This window comes from Oryx dammah, unplaced genomic scaffold (assembly GCF_014754425.2).
Source record: "Oryx dammah isolate SB20612 unplaced genomic scaffold, SCBI_Odam_1.1 HiC_scaffold_1, whole genome shotgun sequence".
Taxonomy (NCBI): domain Eukaryota; kingdom Metazoa; phylum Chordata; class Mammalia; order Artiodactyla; family Bovidae; genus Oryx; species Oryx dammah.
In genome coordinates, this window is record NW_024070185.1 from 546,264 (window position 1) to 565,990 (window position 19,727).

The 19,727-nt window shown below is 40.3% G+C and overlaps 1 protein-coding gene across 1 annotated transcript in view; it reads left to right on the forward strand.

Annotated features, from left to right (window-relative positions):
* Window positions 1–1,383: 1,383 nt before the first annotated feature.
* The window catches only part of ANXA10 (annexin A10), a 68,260-nt gene continuing 49,916 nt past the window's right edge, over window positions 1,384–19,727 (forward strand). The window contains exons 1-2 of the mRNA XM_040242114.1: window positions 1,384–1,441; window positions 10,179–10,294. Coding sequence (XP_040098048.1) covers window positions 1,384–1,441; window positions 10,179–10,294 — 174 coding nt within the window. The remainder of the gene's footprint in view (window positions 1,442–10,178; window positions 10,295–19,727) is intronic.

Below are 19,727 nucleotides of genomic sequence, written 5' to 3' on the forward strand. Positions count from 1 at the left end.
GTCATTGTTTTAAAGGGTAAATTTAAAAAACCAACAAGGGTGCATAAAGATAGAGGTACTGTACATAGGGCCACACACCTTCTGTGTACCTTTCATCACCTTTGTACTGACTGCTGTGTGTTTAATCAAGCATGTAACTCATATTTTATAAAGGCAAATATTCATAGTGAGTACAGTAGTCCCTTCAAAGCAAAGTTGGGTCAGATTTATGAACCCTCAATGACACACTGGTTTTGAAGTGAGAATTCTTGGTGCAGCCAAGGTCACACCTGAACTTACGATGATTTAATGACCTACAAAAGCACCTGGAGACCTCAGTCCCTGCACTTCTCTGTGTCATTTGACACTTTCCAAACACCACAGGGTAACCGAACAGGGATGCGTCAAGTTCTCCTTCAAGAGGAGGTCAATGACTTCTGATTGCCTCCCTTAGTGAACTTGGTCTTTCTCTCACATATAATACTGATTTGGAGTAATTTGAATGCTTCAGAGTTTGGAAATGGTTTCGGAAAATGTTATTTTAGTTTTTACAGGCCAAAATAAGTATAAACAATAGCCCTGCCAGGGAGGAAGAATTTTCCATCTGTCTACGTTCTTCTGGCTGGTCTAAGAATTAAATGGGCATGAGACAGATGAACAGGAGAAAATCACACAGAAGTTGAAAAGTGTTGTGGTCCTTTAATGGACCGGAAGCTGGTGTTCCAGATTGACAATAAAAAAGTGAAAAAGAGAAAGAAGCTAATATTCCCTGGTTTACGTAGAGAACCAGTAAAACCCTTGAACAAGGTTTGCACTGCTCACGAAGGCACAGAGTGTCCTCTCGAAGAGGTCTTGAAAGCCTGGGCAGGAGAGTGACCTTGGTGGGTTTCCACACTCCAGAGAATTAGCCAGAGGGAGGGAGAGAGAGAGAGAGAAAGAAAGACACAGGGACCCAAGCCTCTGGTGGAGCAAGGATGTTTTAATGATCTTTCTGTAAGTATATATAGGCTGTTGTATAAGGAATTTCTTTCGACAACAATAAAGATCAGAAAACCAGGAGTACAGCAACTGTTATCAAGAAAACAAGGAAAAAAAAAAAAGAAAACAAGGAATTAACAATGGTCATAATGTCAGAAGACAAGCCATATCTCAAGAAAGAGGGTCGTGACTAAGCAGTTTTGTCGTAAGGAGAATGTTTACTGAAGGAAATCCATGCACGCATTTTATCTCACAACCTCAGTCGTGGGGGCATTGTGCCGCTCCACTCGTTACCAAAAACTGATAAGGATCAGAGGATTTATGAGAGACAGAAAACAGCACACAGGAATCCTCCTGTTAAACATTCTCTGACAGAAAAGCACGTACACCTGGGAGAGACCCAAGAAAACTGAGTCACTCGCCAAAATGGCTGAGACCCTCAGCTTAAACAACATCTCAGCTAAAGACAAAGAGGATGTTGGCGGTAGGGGGTTGGGACCTCAGAGGAGGAAAGGCAATTCACACGGAGATGGAAAAGCACGTGTTTGGTAAACGCGTGTTAGCTGGGCCAGCAGAGACAGTGGGACAGAAGGAATGCTAACAGACTTTGCAGGCACCTCCCTGTCCACATAGCTGGTTCACAGTACAGTTACTGATGGTGACTGGTTTCTCTCTCTAGCTATCTATCATCTGTTTTCATAATTGATACATTCGATCTAATTCAGGCTCCACATGTCAACCTTCTCCATATTTATAACTGAAACTACCTAAAATGCACCTGCTCATTTCTTTAACTCTATCACACATGTACATGAAGAATTCCCTGGTGGCTCAGAGGAGGACAATCTGCCAGCCAATTCAGGAGATGCAGGTTCAAGCGCTGGGTCAGGAAGATCCCCTGGAGAGGGAAATGGCAACCCATTCCAGTATTCTTGCCTGGAGGATGCCATGGACAGAGAAGCTTGGAGGACTACAGTCCATGGGGTTGCAAAGAGTTGGACACGACTGAGCAACTGAGCACACGCATGCAATGTCCAAGACATTTAACACATGGTCAACTGCTGGGAAGAGGACACTATCTGGGTTCCTTTCATCCTGAGTGTCAGTTGCTGGTCAAACACTGTTTTCCCAAGTTACTTAGGGCTCTTTCTTTCTCCCAATCCACTTGACTGTGGTTACAAGGTTCATGTGCAATTTAAACAGCTTTGCTACAATCTGTGTTCCCTGTTAGGTTCCTCTCCATCATAGCTCATTTTGTTAAATTCATGTGTGGTAAAATATGTTCTTTGCAGTATACAGTTGTAAGAGTTTTGAGTTATGGAACCAATATATTTCCTTACAGACACTTCCATCACCCCAAACACCATACACACTTCCTGTCAGGAGCCAACAAAGACCCCAGCCCTCAAACCCTGGCAAACACTGACCTAGTTACCAGTACTCTAGCTCTACTAGAGTTTCCAGGTTTTCACATAAATGGAATCACAGATTATAAAACTTTCTGGATTTTGCTTCTTTCACTTAGTAGAGTGCATTTAACACGTATCCAATTTGTTGAATGACTCAGAGGTTGTCCTTTTATGGCTGAAAAGCAGTTTTGAATGGATGTTCTGCAGTCTGTTTATCTATTCAGCTTGAAGGACATCTGGCTTGTTTTCAACTTTTAGCAATTACGAATAAAGCTTCTAAGAACACTTAAATTAAGGTTTTTGAATAAACATGGGGTTCCGTTGCTTTTAGACAAATATCTAGGACTGAGATCATCAGGCTGTATGATAAGACTGTGTTTAAACTTTATAAGAAACTTCCCAGTTGTTGTTCCTCAGTGACCCACAGGTTTGCCTTCCACCCAGCAATGTATACAGCAATATCTCACTGTCGCTTTATGTCGAACTTTTTAACGTAAATGATGTCAATAGTTTTTCATATACTTATTTACCATACCGTCATTGAATGTGTCTGCTTATCTCTTAGTATCTTTAAGTGTTAGTCACCCAGTTGTGTTGACTCTTTGTGACCCCATGGATTGTAGCCTGCCAGGCTCCTCTGTCCATGGGATTCTCCAGACAAGAACATTGGAGTTGCGTTGCCATTCGCTTCTCCAGGGGATCTTGCCAACCCAGGGATTGAACCCAGCTCTCCTGTATTGCTGGCAGATTCTTTACCACTGACCCATGAGGGAATGATTTACAAATATTTTCTCCCCTTCTGTTACTTGTCCTTCCCCACCCCCCCTCACCAAACCACATGGCTTGTGGAATCTTAGGTTCCCAACCAGATTTCAAATCCATGCTCCCTGCAATGGAAGCATGCAGTCCTAACCACTGAACAAACAAGGAATTTCCTGTCTTCATTTTTTAACATTTTTCACAGAACAAAAGTTTTCAGTTTTGACAAAGTTCAATTTATCTTTTTGTCTTTATAGATTACATTTTTGTTGTTGTGACTAAAAACTTTTGACTAACCCAAAGTCATGCAAATTTTCTTCTATATTTTCTTCCAGATATTTCACACACTTAACATTTCTATTTAGGCCTAAGATAAAGTGAGGGTTAACTTTTGTATAACGTGGGAGGTATAAATCAAGCTTAAATTTTTAGCATATTGATGTTCACTTTCTATAGGCCCATTTCTTGGGAAAACTATTCTTTCTCCATTGAACTGCTTTTACATCTTACTCAAGATTATTTGTCTGTTACTTCATTCTCTATTCTGTTCCATTCATCTTATTTTCTAGAACATTAGCAAATATCACAATTTCATTCATACTGATTTCATAATAATTCTTAAAATCAGCATTATTCCTCTAATTATATTTTTCTTTTTCAAATCTGTTTCAGCTGTTTTAGTTTCTTTGATTTCTGGTATAATAAAATAAACTGATTGATTTTTGAACATCAAATCAGTCTTGCATTCTTGGAATAATCCTTATTTGGTCATGCTATTTATTGTTTTTACATATTGCTGCACTGGATTTTCTTAGATTGGGCACTTTTGCATCTATGTTACTAAGAGTTGTTGTTGTTCACTCATTAAGTCATGTTTGACTCTTTGTGACCCCATCTCCTGCAGCATGCCAGGCTTCCCTGTCCTTCACTATCTCTGGTGTTTGCTCAAACTCACATCCATTGAGCCGGTGATGCCATCCAATCATTTAATTCTCTGCCACCCCCTTCTCCTGCCTTCAATCCTTCCCAGCATCAGGGTCTTTTCCAATGTGCCGGTTCTTCGCATCAGGTGGTCAAAGTATTGGAGCTTCAGCTTCAGCATCAGTTCTTCCAATGAATCTTCAAGGTTGACTTCCTTTAGGATTGACTGGTTGGATCTCCTTGCAGTCCAAGGGATTCTCAAGAGTCTTCTCCAACACCACAGTTCAAAAGCATTAATTCTTCAGCACTCAGCCTTCTTTATGGGCCAACTCTCACATCCATACATGACTACTGGAAAAACTATAGCTTTGGCTAGACTGACCTTGGTAGGCAAAATGATGTCTCTTCTTTTTAACACACTGTCTAGGTTTGTCATAGCTTTTCTTCCAAGGAACAGTTGTTTTTTAATTTCACGGCTGCAGTCACCTACTAAGTTACTGTTCTGTAATTTTCTTTTCTTGTAATGGTTAGGTTTGGGGTTAGTGCAATTCTGGCTCCACAGAATGAGGTAGAAAGTGTTCTCTTCTATTTCTTATAAGAAAATTTGTGAAATTGGCTATTATTTATTCCTTGAATGATTGATAAAAATTTCCAGTGAAACTATGTGCCTGAAGTTCTTCCTCTTGATGCAATGCTAACTATGAATTTGGGAAAGTGAATAGGATCTCGCTATTCATCTTATTTGTTTTTCTTGAATAAAGCTTGATAGTTTTTGTCTACCAAGGAAAAGGAATTTAAATTATCATATTTATGGGCATGGAATTGTTCTTAACATTCCTTTTTCATAATGATGTCTCAGCTATATTCATATTTATAGTTTGTATTTTTTCTGTTTTTGTCAGCCTGGCTGGAGTTTTACCAATTCTATTGTTGTTCAGAATACAAGCTTATGATTTCATTTCTTGCATTTCATTTCTTTCATGTATTTTTCTCTTCAGTTTTATTGATTTCTGCTGCTGCTGCTGCTGCTAAGTCACTTCAGTCGTGTCCGACTCTGTGCGACCCCATAGATGGCAACCCACCAGGCTTCCCCGCCCCTGGGATTCTCCAGGCAAGAACACTGGTGTGGATTGCCATTTCCTTCTCCAATCCATGAAAGTAAAAAGTGAAAGTGAAGTCGCTCAGTCATGTCTGACTCTTAGTGACCCCATGAACTGCAGCCTACCAGGCTCCTCTGTCCATGGATTTTCCAGGCAAGAGTACTGGAGTAGGGTGCCATTGCCTTCTCTGTTATTGATTTTTACTTTGTCTTTATCATTTCCTACCTTCTGTTAATTTTAGTGTAATCTTCCACTATCTTTCCTATTTTTACCATGAAATCTTAAATTTTTAATTTGATAGTTTTTTCTAACATCTGCATTTAATGCTATAAGTGTTCCTTTAATAGCAGAAAGAAACTGAGGAGATAGTCGACTTTGTTCTTCCTGCCTGATTTTGATCAGAAAAATTCCATAAAGTCTTGAAAACTGTTATGCTCAGTGATCAACTGTTAATGTTACACGGTAGAAACAATTATAGATCAACAATATTTTAAAGCATTTATTATTAATTTCTGAGATAAAAAATGAAAAGTACTACAAATTTATCTGTGGTTACCTATAAGACTTACAGTTTTCATTTTACATCTCAAAAAAGTTAACATTTCTAATTTTATATAAAGTTGATTCTTGAAAATGGTAGAGTCCCATGAAACTCTCAGAAGAACAATGAAAACCTAAGTGGAGTTATAGGTTGAAGCTACTGGTTATAATGAGGAATAGGATATACCCCCAGTGTTCAGAGCAGCACTATTTACAACTGCCAAGACATGGAAACAACCTAAGCATTCATCAACAGATGAATGGATAAAGGGGATATGGTACATATAAACAATGGAATATTACTCAGCTGTAAAAAGAATAAAGTAATGCTATTTGCTGGAACATGGGTGGACCCAGAGATTATCACACTAAGTCAGACAGAGAAAGACAAATAATATATGGTACTACAAATATGTGTAATCTAAAACAAAAATGACACAAATGAATTTATTTACAAAACAGAAACAGACTCACAGACATAAAAACTAACTTATGGTTACTGGGGGCAAAGGGGGAAGGAGGGATAAATTAGGAGATTCTGATTAAAATACAGACACTACTACATATAAAATAGGTAACCTACAAGAACCTACTGTATAGCACATACAACTACACTCAATAATTTGTAATAACCTATATAAAGGAAAGGGGGGCTTCCCTGGTGGCTCAGAGGTTAAAGTGTCTGCCTGGAATGCAGGAGACCTGGGTTTGATCCCTGGGTCAGGAAGATCCCCTGGAGAAGGAAATGGCAACCCACTCCAGTACTCTTGCCTGCAGAATCCCATGGAGGGAGGAGCCTGGGGGGCTACAGTCCATGGGGTCGCAAAGAGTCAGACACGACTGAGCGAATTCACATCACTTCACTTCATAAAGGAAAGGAGAAAAGGAAAGATATACCCATTTGAAAGCAGAGTTCCAAAGAATAGCAAGGAGAGATAAGAAAGCCTTCTCAGTGATCAATGCAAAGAATTAGAGGAAAACAATAGAATGGGAAAGACTAGAGATCTCTTCAAGGAAATTAGAGATACCAAGGGAACACTTCATGCAAAGATGGGCTCAATAAAGGACAGAAATGGTATGGAACTAACAGAAAAAGAAGATATGAAGAAGAGGTGGCAAGAATATACAGAAGCACTGTACAAAAAAGATCTTCACAACCTAGATTATCATGATAATGTGATCACTCACCTAGAGCCAGACATCCTGGAATGTGAAGTCAATTGGGCCTTAGGAAGCATTACAAACAAAGCTAGTGGAGGTAATGGAATTCCAGTTGAGCTATTTCAAATCCTGGAAGATGATGCTGTGAAAGTGCTGCACTCAATATGCCAGCAAATTTGGGAAACTCAGCAGTGGCCACAGCACTGGAAAAGGTCAGTTTTCATTCCAGTCCCAAAGAAAGACAATGCCAAAGAATGGTCAAACTATTGCACAAATGCACTCATCTCACATGCTAGTAAAGTACTGCTCAATATTCTCCAAGTCAGGCTTCAACAACATGTGAACTGTGAACTTCCAGATGTTCAAGCTGGATTTAGAAAAGGCAGAGGAATCAGAGATCAAATTGCCAAATTCCATTGGATCATCAAAAATGCAAGAGAGTTCCAAAAAAACATCTACTTATGCTTTACTGGCTATGCCAAAGCCTTTGACTGTGTGGATCACAATAAACTGTGGAAAATTCTGAGAGAGATAGGAATACCAGACCACATGTCCTGCCTCTTGAGATATCTATATGAAGGTCAGGAAGCAATAGTTAGAACTGGACATGGAACAATAGACTGGTTCCAAATTGGGAAAGGAGTATATCAAGCCTGTATATTGTCACCCTGCTTATTTAACTTATGATGATATTAACCTATGATGTAGAGTACATCATGAGAAATGCTGGGCTGGATGAAGCACGAGCTAGAATCAAGATTGCTGGGAGAAATATCAATAACCTCAGATATGCAGATAACACCACCCTTATGGCAGAGAGCAAAGAAGAACTAAAGAGCCTCATGATGAAAGTGAAAGAGGAGAGTGAAAAAGCTGGCTTAAAACATTCAGAAAACTAAGCTCATAGCATCTGGTCCCATCACTTCATGGCGAATTGATGGGGAATCGATAGAAGCAGTGAGAGACTTTATTTTAGGTGCTCAAAAATCACTGCAGATGGTGACTGCAGACATGAAATTAAAATACGATTGCTCCTTGGAAGAAAAGTATGACTAGCCTAGACAGCATATTAAAAAGTGGAGACATTACTTTGCCAACAAAGGTCCATCTAGTCAAAGCTATGGATTTTCCAGTAGTCATGTATGGATGTGAGAGTTGGACTGTGAATAAAGCTGAGCACCAAAGAATTGATGCTTTCGAACTGTGGTGTTGGAGAAGACTCTTGAGAATCCCTTGGACTGCAAGAAGATCCAACCAGTCAATCCTAAAGAAGATCAGTCCTGGGTGTTCCATGGGATTCCCCAGGCAAGAATACTGGAGCGGATTTCCAGTTCCTTCTCCAAGGGATCTTTCAGACCCAGGCATTGAACTTTAATCTCCTACAATGACAGGTGGGTTCTTTACCACTGAGCCACCAGAGAAGCCCCGAATCCCACTATTAGTGTTATATAAACATCTTGACTCTTTGCCACTTTTTCCCTATGGTTTGTCTATCAAATGAATATCTATCTCTACCAACCTTCACTTTCCAGAAAGATTAATATATGCCTTCTGTGGTGCAGCCCACAGCACAGACTCCTATCCAACACACCCATATTTATGTGGCAGAAATCTTTCCTGTAATATAAGACATCACATGAATGTTAATGGATTTTAGTCTCCTCAACACATGTTCTCAAGTTTTTCAAATTATCTTAATACTAGTACTGCTTTAACACTTACATTTCTGTAGCTATTACATTTTTAAAGTAAGAAAAGTAATATAAAAACATGCTAAATGCAATTTATAGCAAAAAAGAACACTGTACTTAAGTACCTGTTAGGAAAACTGTAGGCGCATTACCAACACTGCAAAGTGTAAAAGTGACCAATCGAGTATTATTTTGAAAAATGAAATAAAACTGGGTCCCCCATTGGAGCAGGTGGCTGTCATTTTCTGCATAGATCCTAGTATCACTGTGGGGTTTGACACTTGGCTGACAGGTTACTATGAAGATTAAAAATAGGGGCAAATTTACCATAAAATTAGATTCTGAATTATCTTTTCCTTCCTAAACATTTGCGAGTTCTGAGATCTTTTCTTCACAACGAGATCACTTATATTGATTGCGATTTATCAGAACATTGATCAACTTTTTCAATTAAAAGCATAACACAATTTAAATCCAATTAAACCAGGTATTCTTGAGAAATTAAAAATTACCTTTAAATACTTTAAACAAGTTCAGTTCAGTTGCTCAGTTGTGTCCAACTCTTTGTGACCCCATGGATTGCAGCATACCAGACTTCCCTGTCCATCACCAATTCCCAGAGCTTGCTCAAACTCATGTCCATCAAGTCAGTGATGCCATCCAACCATCTCATCCTCTGTCGTCCCTTTCTCCTCCTACCTTCAATCTCTCCCAGCATCAAGGTCTTTTCCAATAAGTCAGTTCATTGCATCAGATGGCCAAAGTATTTAGAGTTTTCAGCTTCAGCATCAGTCTTTCCAATAAATATTCAGGACTGATTTCCTTTAGGATGGACTGGTTGGATCTCCTTGCAGTCCAAGGGACTCTCAAGAGTCTTCTCCAGCACCACAGTTTGAAAGCATCAATTCTTCAGCACTCAGCCTTCTTCACGGTCCAACTCTCACATCCATACATGACTACTGGAAAAACCATAGCTTTGACTAGATGGACCTTTGTTGGCAAAGAAATGTCTCTGCTTTTTAATATGCTGTCTAGGTTTGTCAAAGCTTTACTTCCAAGGAGCAATCGTCTTTTGATTTCATGGCTACAGTCACCATCTGCAGTGATTTTGGAGCCCCCCCAAAATAAAATCTCTCACTGTTTCCACTGTTTTCCCGTCTATTTGCTATGAAGTGATGGGACCAGATGCCATGAGCTTAGTTTTCTGAATGTTGAGTTTTAAGCCAATCTTTTCACTCTCATCTTCCACTTTCATCAAGAGGCTCTTTAGTTCTTTTTTGCTTTCTGCCACAAGGGTGGTGTCCTATGTGTATCTGAGGTTATCAGTATTTTTCCAGTTTTGCTTCATCCAACCCAGCATTTTTCATATAAGTTAAATAAGCAGTGTGACAATATACAGCCTTGACATACTCCTTTCCTGATTTGGAACCAGTCTGTTGTTCCAAGTACAGTTCTAACTATTGCTTCTTGACCTACATACAGATTTTTCAGGATGTAGATAAGGTGATCTGGTATTCCCATCTCTTGAAGAATTTTCCACAGTTTGTTATGATCCACACAGTCAAAGGCTTTGGTGTAATCAATAAAGCAGAAGTAGATGTTTTTCTGGAACTCTCTTGCTTTTTTACACAATTTAAAAGTACTTTATCTAACCGTAAAGTTAACTAATGTCTTCCTGATCCCTTACTATGACACCATCATGCCTTTCATTAAGGAAGTAGAGACCTGTGAACCAATTGATATAAAACCAGTCAAGGTACCAAGCGGTCCTTTTGTCTTCTTCATCCTCGGAGCAATGATGGCAGACGCACAGCTAATGTCTATAAAGAAATCTTGTAGTAATGAATGGCTTCCACCTTTACTATGACTCCATATTTTATCTTCACTAATATTCTCTGCTTTTGTGTTTTTTTGTGTGTTTGTTTGTTTTGCTTTGTTTTAGATGTATACATCTTCATTCACAGAATGAAGCAGAACTGCTTTGCAGGATATTTATTAAAAGTAATTCAAAGCAAAAATTGCCCTAAACTGGCCATTACTTTAACTGTGTAAAAGGTATTAGTCATATGTTGTATCTATTGAAATTATTATGAAATCGTAAAATCTTTGCCTTAAATTATCCTTAATAAAGAAATATAAATTTCCTTTATTTTATAGCTAAACAACTTATTTACAGATTATCCATCCAGAATTTTATTTAGCTGAGAATTCTTTAAAAACCATATTCTCTTGCTTTAGTTAATATTAACTCAGAAAAAAAGAAAAAAAAATGTCAACCCAGCTAGAATCAAGCATTAATATAAAGGTAAAATCTGGTGGGAAAAGAGTATCATGATTCTTTTTCCACAACAGTCTTTCAGGGTTTAAAAGGAAGTAAAATGGTAGCCCAGAAAAACCACTCTTTTTCTCATTAACGTCTCAAGAACAGGCAGTTTACACGATAAAGTTATTACTGATCTCTGTTACAAAGGTAAGGAATTTCTAATCACCAGGAGCCTGTTTCTATTCGTGAAACAGATTGCTGAGCTTTGAGACTGCTGGTTCAGTTCAGTTCAGTTCATTTCAGTCACTCAGTCGTGCCCAACTCTTTGCGACCCCATGAATTGCAGCAAGCCAGGCCCCCCTGTCCATCACCAACTTCTGGAGTTCATTAAAACTCATGTCCATCGAGTTGGTGATGCCATCCAGCCATCTCATCCTCTGTCGGTCCCTTCTGCTCTTGCCCCCAATCCCTCCAAGCATCAGAATCTTTTCCAATGAATCAACTCTTCGCATGAGGTGGCCAAGTATTAAAGTTTCAGCTTTAGCATCATTCCTTCCAAAGAACACCCAGGGCTGATTTTCTTTATGAAGGACTGGTTGGATCTCCTTGCAGTCCAAGGGACTCTCAAGAGTCTTCTCCAACACCACAGTTCAAAAGCATCAATTCTTCAGCACTCAGCCTTCTTCACGGTCCAACTCTCACAACCATACATGACTACTGGAAAAACCATAGCCTTGACTAGATGGACCTTTGTTGGCAAAGTAATATCTCTGCTTTAGAATATGATATCTAGGTTGGTCATAACTTTCCTTACAAGAGGTAAGTGTCTTTTAATTTCACGGCTGCAGTCACCATCTGCAGTGACTTTGGAGCCCCAAAATATAAAGTCTGACACTGTTTCCACTCTTTCCCCATCTATTTCCCATGAAGTGATGGGACCGGATGCCATGATCTTCGTTTTCTGAATGTTGAGCTTTAAGCCAACTTTTTCACTCTCCTCTTTCACTTTCATCAAGTGGATATTTAGTTCCTCTTCACTTTCTGCCATAAGGGTGGTGTCACCTGCATATCTGAGGTTACTGATATTTTTGCCAGCAATCTTGATTCCAGCTTGTGCTTCTTCAGCCCAGCGTTTCTCATGATGTACTGCATATAAGTTAAATAATCAGGGTGACAGTATACAGCCTTGACGTACTCCTTTTCCTATTTGGAACCAGTCTGTTGTTCCATGTCCAGTTCTAACTGTTGCTTCCTGACCTGCATACAGATTTCTCAAGAGGCAGGTCGAGTGGTCTGGTATTCCCATCTCTTCCAGAATTTTCCACAGTTTATTGTGATCCACACAGTCAAAGTCTTTGGCATAGTCAATAAAGCAGAGATAGATGTTTTTCTGGAATTCTTTTGCTTTTATGATGATCCAGTGGATGTTGGCCATTTGATCTCTGGTTCCTCTGCCTTTTCTAAAACCAGCTTGAACATCTGGAAGTTCACAGTTCACGTATTACTGAAGCCTGGCTTGGAGAATTTTGAGCATTCCTTTACTAGCATGTGAGATGAGTGCAATTGTGTCGTAGTTTGAGCACTCTTTGGCATTGCCTTTCTTTGGGATTGGAATGAAAACTGACCTTTTCCAGTGCTGTGGCCACTGCTGAGTTTTCCAAATTTGCTGGCATATTGAGTGCAGCACTTTCACAACATCATCTTTCAGGATTTGAAATAGCTCAACTGGAATTCCATCACCTCCAATAGCTTTGTTCATAGTGATGATTTCTAAGGCCCACTTGACTTCACATTCCAGGATGTCTGGCTCTAGGTGAGTGATCACACCATCATGATTATCTTGGTCATGAAGATGTTTTTTTTTTTTACAGTTCTTCTGTGTATTCTTGCCACCTCTTAATATCTTTTGCTTCTGTTAGGTCCATACCATTTCTGTCCTTTATCAAGCCCATCTTTGCATGAAATGTTCCCTTGGTATCTTGAATTTTCTTAAAGAAATCTCTAGTCTTCCCCATTCTGTTGCTTTCCTCTATTTCTTTGCATTGATCGCTGGGGAAGGCTTTCTTACCTCTCCTTGCTATTCTTTGGAACTCTGCATTCAGATGCTTATATCTTTCCTTTTCTCCTTTGCATTTCGCTTCTCTTCTTTTCACAGCTATTTGTAAGGCCTCACCAGACAGCCATTTTACATTTTTGCATTTCTTTTTCTTGGGGATGGTCTTGATCCCTGTCTCCATTACAGTGTCATGAACCTCCGTCCATAGTTCATCGGGCACTCTATCTATCAGATCTAGGCCCTTAAATCTATTTCTCACTTCCACTGTATAATCATAAGGAATTTGATTTAGGTCATACCTGAATGGTCTAGTGGTTTTCCCTACTTTCTTCAATTTAAGTCTGAATTTGGCAATAAGGAGTTCATGATCTGAGCCACAGTCAGCTCCCCATCTTGTTTTTGCTGACTGTATAGAGCTTCTCTGTCTTTGGCTGCAAAGAATATAATCAATCTGATTTCAGTGTTGACCATCTGGTTATGTCCATGTGTAGAGTCATCTCTTGTGTTGTTGGAAGAGGGTGTTTGCTATGACCAGTGTGTTCTCTTGGCAAAACTCTATTGGTCTTTGCCCTGCTTCATTCTGTATTCCAAGGCCAACTTTGCCTGTTACTCCAGGTGTTTCTTGACTTCCTACTTTTGCATTCCAGTCCCCTATAATGAAAAGGACATCTTTTTTGGGTGTTGGTTATATAAGGTCTTGTAGGTCTCCATAGAACCATTCAACTTCAGCTTCTTCAGCATTACTGGTTGGGGCATAGGCTTGGATTACCCTGATATTGAATGGTTTGCCTTGGAAACAAAGAGAGATCATTCTGTCGTTTTTGAGATTGCACCCAAGTACTGCATTTTGGACTCTTTTGTTGACCATGACGGCTACTCCATTTCTTCTAAGGGATCCCTGCCCACAGTAGTAGGCATATATAATAGTCATCTGAGTTAAATCCACCCATTCCAGTCCATTTTAGTTCGCTGATTTCTAGAATGTCGATGTTCACTCTTGCCATCTCCTGTTTTACCACTTCCAATTTGCCTTGATTCATGGACCTGACATTCCAGGTTCTGAACTGTGGTGTTGGAGAAGACTCTTGAGAGTCCCTTGGACTGCAAGGAGATCCAACCAGTCCATTCTGAAGGAGATCAACCCTGGGATTTCTTTGGAAGGAATGATGCTAAAGCTGAAGCCCCAGTACTTTGGCCACCTCATGGGAAGAGTTGACTCATTGGAAAAGACTGTGATGCTGGAAGGGATTGGGGTCAGGAGGAGAAGGGGACGACAGAGGGTGAGATGGCTGGATGGTATCACAGACTCGATGGATGTGAATCTGAGTGAGCTCCGGGAGATGGTGATCGACAGGGAGGCCTGGTGTGCTGCAATTCATGGGGTCGCAAAGAGTCGGACACGACTGAGCGGCTGAACTGAACTGATGCAATATTGCTCTTTACAGCATCAGATCTTGCTTCTGTCACCAGTCACATCCACAACTGGGTATTGTTTTTGCTTTGGCACCATCTGTTCATTCTTTCTGGAGTTATTTCTCCACTGATCTCCAGTAGCATATTGGGCACCTACTTATCTGGGAGTTCCTCTTTCAGTATCCTATCATTTTGCCTTTTCATACTGTTCATGGGGTTCTCAAGGCAAGAATACTGAAGTGGTTTGCCATTCCCTTCTCCAGTGGACCACATTCTGTTAGACCTCTCCACCATGACCCGCCCACCTTGGGTGGCCTCACATGGCATGGCTTAGTTTCATTGAGTTAGACAAGGCTGTGGTCCATGTGATTAGATTGACTAGTTTTCTGTGATTGTGGTTTCAGTGTGTCTGCCCTCTGATTCCCTCTCGCAACACCTACTGTCTTACTTGGGTTTCTCTTACCATGGATGTGGGGTATCTCTTCAAGGCTGCTCCAGCAAAGCGCAGCCACTGCTTCTTACCTTGGATGAGGGGGTATCTCCTCACCATTGCCCCTCCTGACCTTGAAAATGGAGTAATTCCTCTCAGCCCTCCTGTGCCCACGTAGCCACTGCTCCTTGGACATGAGGTTGCTCCCGAGACTGCTGGTTAGCAACCTCTAAAAATATAAAATTAGTGTAGAGTGGCTGAAATCACCATTCATCTAGGATTAGCCTTGTTTTGTAGAAACTGTTATAATAAATCTATGAAATGCAATTCCTCACTCATTAACTGCAACCTTATCTCTATCTTAAGATTGAAATTCAGAACTCCACGTGTTCCTTTAGTTTGAGCTATGGATCCTATATTGAATTTGCTTCCCAATTAACTTTTAAAAATTTGAAGTTATGATATCTCTTATTCCCTCTACACTATGTAATAGGCACTAGGGGTTTTTTTTAATCTTTTTAAAAGAGACACAAACAAATATGAAAGCAGCATTAATTTTTTAAAATATAATAACAAAGAGTTAAAAAAAGAGAGAAAAGAGGAATGAGAAGTAAGATATACAGGGAAAGCACTGGGTTTAACGTCAGAACGCTATTATTCTGGTTTGCCAATTATTAAGCCAAGGATGTTATACAAATATTGAGTCATCATTTTCATACGTAATGTAGAACAAAGAACACTTGCCTTGCCTGCCACAGCCTTGTTGATAACCTCGAATCAAACAGAGACCATAAAGGCACTGTTTAAACTGCAGAGTAGGCAGGCAGAGAGCAAGAGGTACAGAGGCCTCCTTCACCTCAGAACACCAGGGTCTGCAAACCCACACGTACACTTTGTTCTGTTTGGGATGTGGATTTCAGGTCTCTTTGGGCTTCCCAGGTGGCGCTAGTGGTAAAGAACCTGCCTGCCAATGCAGGAGACACAAGAGATGCAGATTCGATCCCCAGGTCAGAAAATCCTCTGAAGAAGGAAATGGCAACCCACTCGAGTATTCTTGCCTGGGAAATTCCATGGAGAGAAGACCCTGGTGGGCTACAGCCCATAGGATCATAGAGGCGGACATGACTCAGCACACATGTATGAGTCAGTTCAGTTCAGTTCAGTCACTCAGTTCTGTCCGACTCTTTGCGATCCCATGAATTGCAGCACACCAGGCCTCCCTGTCCATCACCAACTCCCAGAGTTCACTCAGACTCACGTCCATCGAGTCTGGGATGCCATCCAGCCATCTCATCCTCTGTCGTCCCCTTCTCCTCCTGCCCCCAATCCCTCCCAGCATCACAGTCTTTTCCAATGAGTAAACTCTTCACATGAGGTGGCCAAAGTACTGGAGTTTCAGCTTTAGCATCATTCCTTACAAAGAAATCCCAGGGCTGATCTCCTTCAGAATGGACTGGTTGGATCTCCTTGCAGTCCAAGGGACTCTCAACAGTCTCCAACACCACAGTTCAAAAGCATCAATTCTTTGGTACTCAGCCTTCTTCACAGTCCAACTCTCACATCCATACATGAGCACAGGAAAAACCATAGCCTTGACTAGACGGACCTTAGTCAGCAAAGTAATGTCTCTGCTTTTTAATATGCTGGCTAATTTGCTCATATCTTTCCTTCCAAGGAGTAAGCATCTTTTAATTTCATGGCTGCAATCACCATCTGCAGTGATTTTGGAGGCCAAAAAATAAAGTCAGCCACTGTTTCCACTGTTTCTCCATCTATTTGCCATGAACTGATGGGACCAGATACCATCAATAAATAAATTTTTTAAAAAAACCCACAAACTGAAGGTGACCAAAGTGGAAACATTGGGGATAGTGGTAAATTAGGAGCTTGGGACTGACATATACACACTGATATGTATAAAAGAGATAATCAACAAGGACTATCGTACAGCACAGGAAAACCCTACCTAATACTCTCATATGAAGAAAGAATCTGAGAATGAATACATGTATATGTATAACTGAACCACTTTGCTGTTTCTAAAACTAACCCAACACTGTGTATGAACCATATTCCAATATAAATTAAATTTTAAAAGCACACAGAGGGGAAGGGTGGATTCAGACTGGAGTGGGTGCCAGTCTGCACCATCACTAAGTTTGTGATCCTGAACAGAAAGTGACCTAAGTCTCATGCATCTTGTGTGTACTTCTGATTGTTTAATTCCTGGGAGTTAGATAAGGCATAAATTACCATGACTCTTGAGACATACTGGAAACTCAGTGGGTGCCATTATTTCTGGATTGAGGTGCTAAGAGTATGGAATTACTTCTGTTCTTCACATCACTTCCTTCCTTCCACTGTCAGCTTTACTGGGCTGAATCATTCTTACTATGATTTGAAAAGGGTATGTAAGTGGTAACTTCTTTTGCCCTTTCTTTCAATTTGTAGTTCACTGGATTTAAAACTTTGAATCCTCAATTGTTTCCTCTGAAGTCTGGAAAGACTGATCAGATAAATGCTTTCTAAAATTTAATTTTATGAGGGAGAATTCGGATTCCAATTTGATTATGTCCCTTGTAAGCAACTGGAATATGTATAAATGTTGTCCCTTAAGTGCTGACCTTGATATTTTTCATTAGTATTCCCTGAGACAAGATGGTCCTTCTTTATCACATCACAAGGATGTGATCCTTTCACTGCTTGAATTTTTTATGATGCATTTTTCTCTATTTTTAATTATTTTTTATTATTTTTTTTATATAGTGATATATTATTTTGCTATTGTTATGTACTTATTATTATATTATTAGTTTTATTTTATTTCTTATTATTGTTTTTCTTCCACAGTTATGCTCTCTCCTAGGGATGTATACATTAAATATAATGTCCTAAATTATGTCTCTATATCTTATTGTTTCTTCTGTAATTCATAATCTCAACCTTATGTCTTTTTTCTGTTTATTCTGAAAGACCCTGGACAGAGTTTCCAAACAGCAATAATCTTCTTACAATCCTCATTAACTGGCATCAGTCACGTGAAATGCTTCCAAGATCTTTTAAACTATGAACCCTAGTCTTTCTGGTAACTTCAGTGACAGTCTTTATTTACTTACAAAACAGTAATAACCCATTGCCTTTTATTCATCCAGACAGAATGTTATTTCAGATTTCCTCATTGTATCATATCAAATGCGGGCTTCCTAGAAATGGCACCAAAGCACTCCAACAATAAAGCAGATTGAATAGAAGGGGAAGTTCTACGTTGACAGTCTTAGCATCTTGGCATGCAGGGGAAGGCTGGATATTTATGAATTCGGGGGGCTGGCTTAAGGGTATCATTTGACGAGGGGGTGGGGTTCCTAATGGATTGAGCAAGTTCGTGAGCTAAGAGTTCAGGCTGGGAGGACACAAGGAGAGAAGGATTCCAAGGTGAAGACATCATTTTCTGTTACTTCTATAAGAAAGTATCAGAAAGGTGGAGACAATACCAGTGTATCCTCTGACAGCTCTGAAGTCAGGAAACTGAAATCAGTCTCACCAGGCTGCTGTGCCCAGGGCTGGGTCCTCCTGGAGCCTCTAGGAAGGGGGTCTCTTCGCCTTTTCAGCAGCTAGAAGTCACCTACCTCCCTACACAAGTGCCCTTCCTTCATCCTCACAGCCTGCATCACGGCAGCTTGCTGTCAGCTTCACGTCACCTGCTGTAGTCAAATCTCCCTCTGCCTCAATAGGTAGGACTATATTCAGGGCCCCCAGATAATCCAGGATACTCTTGACTTCAAACCCCTTCACTTAATCACACTTACAAACATGGGAGCACCTTAGATTCCTGGGATTAGGAATTGAATATTTTGAGGCTTCGAGAGAAAGCAGTCATTTGATGCCATCAATTCATTCTGAAGAGGGTAAGTTTTATAATGTTCTACTACATATTATTAAGATAATGTTCACAATACCTGTTATTCAGATAAAGCTATCTTCAGTTACATCTTCTCTCATACCTGTTTCCTCAAAATATAAAGTCCTGTGAGGGAAGACACTCTTGGACCACAGTCATCAGAGACCGTGTGGTTGAACCCAGGTTCCTCCATCCTTTTCTTAAACTCCTAACATCCATCTACTAAGTTGTACAGATCTTACAGAAACTAATTTAGTAATCAGTTCATAGTCATAAACACTTCTGCATCAATTTCAGAATATAACTCAGCCTATTCTGAAGGAGATCAGCCCTGGGATTTCTTTGGAAGGAATGATGCTGAAGCTGAAACTCCAGTACTTTGGCCACCTCATGCGAAGAGGTGACTCATTAGAAAAGACTCTGATGCTGGGAGGGATTGGGGGCAGGAGGAGAAGGGAACGACAGAGGATGAGATGGCTGGATGGCATCACTGACTCGATGGACATGAGTCTGAGTGAACTCCGGGAGTTGGTGATGGACAGGGAGGCCAGGCGTGCTGCAATTCACGGGGTTGCAAAGAGTCGGACATGACTGAGCGACTGAACTGAACTGAACTGATCTTAATATCAGGGAAGATCCCTTCGAGGAGAGCATGGCGACCCACTCCAGTATTCTCGCCTGGAGAATCCCACGAACAGAGGAGTCTGGCGGTTTACAGTTCATAGTGTCACATAGAGTCAGAGACAACTGAAATGACTTAGCACATCTTAATATCAGTAGCTATGGTAGTCGTCAGATCACTAAGCTTTATTTTTATTACATGATGGATGCATATTTCCTTGGGCTTCCCAGGTGAGTTCAGTGGTCAGTTCTGATGAGGTGGATGAACCTAGAACCTATTATACAGGGTGAAGCTAGTCAGAAAGAGAAAGATAAATACCGTATTCTAACACACATATAGGGAATATAGAAAAATGGTACTGAAGAATTTATTTACAGGGCAGCAATGGAGAAACAGACATAGAGAATAGACTTATGGACTTGGGGAGAGGGGAGGAGGGGGTGAGATGTATGGAAAGAGTAACATGCAAACATGGAAACTATGTAAAATAGCGAACAGGAATTCGCT